Source organism: Pteropus alecto, unplaced genomic scaffold, assembly GCF_000325575.1.
Source record: "Pteropus alecto unplaced genomic scaffold, ASM32557v1 scaffold396, whole genome shotgun sequence".
NCBI lineage: Eukaryota > Metazoa > Chordata > Mammalia > Chiroptera > Pteropodidae > Pteropus > Pteropus alecto.
This window is the reverse complement of record NW_006438082.1, coordinates 805,277-808,679: the sequence shown is the minus strand read 5'-3', so window position 1 is coordinate 808,679 and position 3,403 is coordinate 805,277. Positions and strand designations below refer to the sequence as shown.

At 54.1% G+C, this 3,403-nt stretch overlaps 1 protein-coding gene across 1 annotated transcript in view; it reads left to right on the top strand.

Annotated features, from left to right (window-relative positions):
- The first annotated feature begins 1,038 nt into the window (after positions 1 to 1,038).
- The window catches only part of EMD (emerin), a 5,811-nt gene continuing 3,446 nt past the window's right edge, over positions 1,039 to 3,403 (top strand). The window contains exons 1-4 of the mRNA XM_015592067.1: positions 1,039 to 1,064; positions 1,481 to 1,586; positions 2,046 to 2,143; positions 2,242 to 2,309. Coding sequence (XP_015447553.1) covers positions 1,039 to 1,064; positions 1,481 to 1,586; positions 2,046 to 2,143; positions 2,242 to 2,309 — 298 coding nt within the window. The remainder of the gene's footprint in view (positions 1,065 to 1,480; positions 1,587 to 2,045; positions 2,144 to 2,241; positions 2,310 to 3,403) is intronic.

Here is a 3,403-nt window from a genome sequence, read left to right as displayed (position 1 = left end):
GCCCAGGAGCCGGGAGGGGGGGGCGCGGGGGCGCGCAGTGAGCTCAAGCGCCCGGGCCGCCTGGCGACGTCCCCCTCCCTCGATGAGCTCACCGCCCGGCGAAGACTGCTGGGGTGATGAGGGGGAGGTTTGCCTCAAGAGTTCGCGGGGTCCTCAGGGCCCATGTATCAACTCAGCCAGAAAGGCTATCTCCTTCAGGGAACCACCCACACAGTCACTGTTCCTACCTTCACCTCAAGCCTGGGCTGGCCAGGCAAGTCGGATTCTGCCCTGCGGGGTGGGAGGAGACAACAGGCCTTTGCAGGTGTTCACTGAGTGCTTACCACCCTCAAGGCCCCAGTGGGGCAGGGACCCGAGCCGGGTGATAAGCAAGTAGCCTGGCTGCCACCGACTTGGCCCCTGCTGAGTGCCATGCCTGGGATCTGGCAGCAGAAAGTACTGAATTCTTAGGAGACCAATCAGGTTCAGTCCCAAAGCCTGGGAGTGCACAGTGAGGTGCAGCCAAAGAACCAAATGTTTCTGAGCTGGGTGGGCACAGCCATGCCCTGGCACGGCCAGGCTCCCTCTTCCTCTTCTATGTGCCCATTTCCTGGTAGCTTCAGATTCAGCTCAAATGTCACTTCTGAGGAAGGCCACATGAAGCAGTGTCATTTTAACATTCTACCCATAACCCCCAATAAGAATTACTTTTTACATCCTGAGCCAGTATGCGTACGCACGCACAGACACAAATAACCAAACATTTCACTAAAGGAGACTCTCCCTTAGTACCTGAAAAGCACTTTGATATTCTCTATTCTATTCTATTTCATTAAAAGAGAAGGAAGGGAGGAAGGAAGGAAGGAAGGGAGTGGAAGGGAGTGGAAGGGAGAGGATTGGTCACACCTGCTAAATGAAATTGGCGCTTCACAGTTTAACACTAACAGGAAGGCATTGATCACCCTCCAAGCCTCTCTGAATCCTCTGCTGCCTTTCCTAGCTCTGCTGGCCATAACCTTTCCACCTTGACCCATGGTGGGATCTCCTAGTAGTGCCAGGATGTCCATCTCTCACTGCTCCCTCAGGTGGGACACCCCCGCCCCCAACAACCACTGAAAAGGGCGCTGGTTTATCATCACTTGATAGATGAGTGACCTGAGTTCAGGCCTATTAGGTAGCTGTGCTGGAGCTCATGGCCAAGACTATCCTTCAGCGAAGGAAACCCACCTGCCACAGGCACTGTACAATAGGTGGGGGCCACAAAGGAGGTGGTGACCCCATGGCTGGATCTTGGGATCCCCACCTCCATTTGAATGCTTTCTTTACACTATCGCCTTCCTCTTCCACACACACACCCCCAAAACACATGCAACTCTCCGTCTCAATTTCCTCCAGGTCTGGAGAGAATGAAGGTTTGTACAGGACCAACGGTTCTCTGGTGGAGATTGTCATAAATGAAAGGCCTTTTCTCCTCGTGTTGAACGTTTTGGAAAACCACTAGAATCAGCCCCATTCCTTCTGCCAAGCAGGCTGACTCTCCCACTGGCCGTGCCAATGAACTGATGGTGCTAGAGTTGGAACACAATGCATTCTTTGAGAGTCTTTTGGTCAGCTAACCATTCACTGTTTTATATTGACGGTGACAATCTTCTACACAGACATGTTCACAATAATCACCATCTGAGAACTTTTGTTACCATCTGAGCAATGTTTCAAAGCGTTCAGATACCAGATAAAACGCAAAGGATCTCTAACATCCCTGAAGAAAAAAGTTTTGTCTACTACCGAAGTATTAAGAAGATTCTGATCTTCCAGAAAACATTAACAGCTCAGTGAGCGATTGTGTCCTTGGACACGGATGCTGAGAAATATATTCGTGTTCTTTTCCTTATACCTTTCAGTCTGGCCGGGATGGCAAGTTATACAATATACTGCTTAGAAGCCATTCTCCATCCTTAAAGGAGAAACTGTCTTACTCGGGCTTGGACTCGGAAGCTTCCTAGCCCGTTTTACGTCGACTGCAGTTCCCCCAAAAACTCTTCTTTAACTCTGCCTACCTTTTCCAGGAAGACTCCCATAGAGGCCCCAGATTTCCCCAAAGCCCTTCTGAGGACTTGGAACCCCTGCTGCGCCACACCGTCCAGGTCACTGCTTGGAGGACTAGGTACTGGTTGGGGGAACAATTCATGAATGAATCACTGTACTCAGGGCCCTTGGGCAAGTCTCTTCCCTCTCTGGTCCCCCAATTCTTCTATGTGGCAGGAGTCGTGTAGAGGGCCTCTCAGCTCTGATGGTCAAGGGCTCACACTGGTTTCTGGTGGTCTGGGATGGTAAGGGGGGCTGGATGTGGGCTCCAGGTGCCCATGGGGTGGGTGCAGGGGACTGTTGCAGTTCAGCCTCCTGGCACCATCTGTGGTGGAACCTCACAGTGGGACAACAGAGGGGACACAAAAAGCAGAGTGCCGAGGCAGGTGCTGGGGGAGGGGGTGTTCCTTGGGGAGCAGGCAAACCTAGAATTCCTTGACCTCATAAGGAAACAGCTTGGATGTGTACAGGGAGGGGTGGCATGGGGGAGGACCGAGCCTCTGGGACATGGGCCAGCATTGCAGAAGAAGGCTTGGAGAGGTGCTGGGGAGTCTGATCTTGCCAAAACTCAAAATTCCATGAGGCAGCCTCTGAGGGGCCCAGAGCCCAAATGCCAGCTCCCTCCCTGCTCTGAAGCTATGCACGTGTCTGGGGACCCACACACCTCCTATTTCAGGAGACAGAGCAGGCCTCATCTCTATTTTAAAAACCCAGCCAACGGCAGTTCTTCTGAGGGTCTTTGTGCAGGCTCAAACCAGGGTCCCATCTCTTCACCACTCCCCGGGGGGCCTCCTCTTCTTCACACCATGAGCAAACCTCCATGGAGAACTGGTCTGTGACCCTCACCAGCTGGGCCAGCCAGCCTGAGTCTGAACCAGAGCCCTCCTCCCCTCTGCTCCCTGTCACCAGCTGTCATCTATGGGACCAGGGATAGCACCTCATCTCTCCCCATGCTCCCAGCGCAGGGCCTTCCCCGGGCAGGGTGCCTCAGTTGGCTCCACACTCCACTGGCTGTCTTTGTTTAGAACGTGTTACCTCCTTTCCGATCTCCACAGGGACACTTCTTCGCTGACCAAGGCCTAGTGACAGTCCAGGCTCCTCAGTAGGCTTTGGAAGGACAGCCTTCTGTGATTTCCCCCTCAGTCCCCTGGCCCCCTGCCCTGGGGAAGGGCCCTCTGCACTGCCAGGGTACTGAAGCCTACCCAGACGCAGGGGCTCGGAGACTGCCAAGCCTTATTGGAACCCCCAGCAGGCTCCTCGGTCTGGAAGGGGCCCTCCCTGGCCATCTCCTGGGTCACACGGGGCTCAGGGGCCATTCAGACAGGAGAGGAAACCCCCA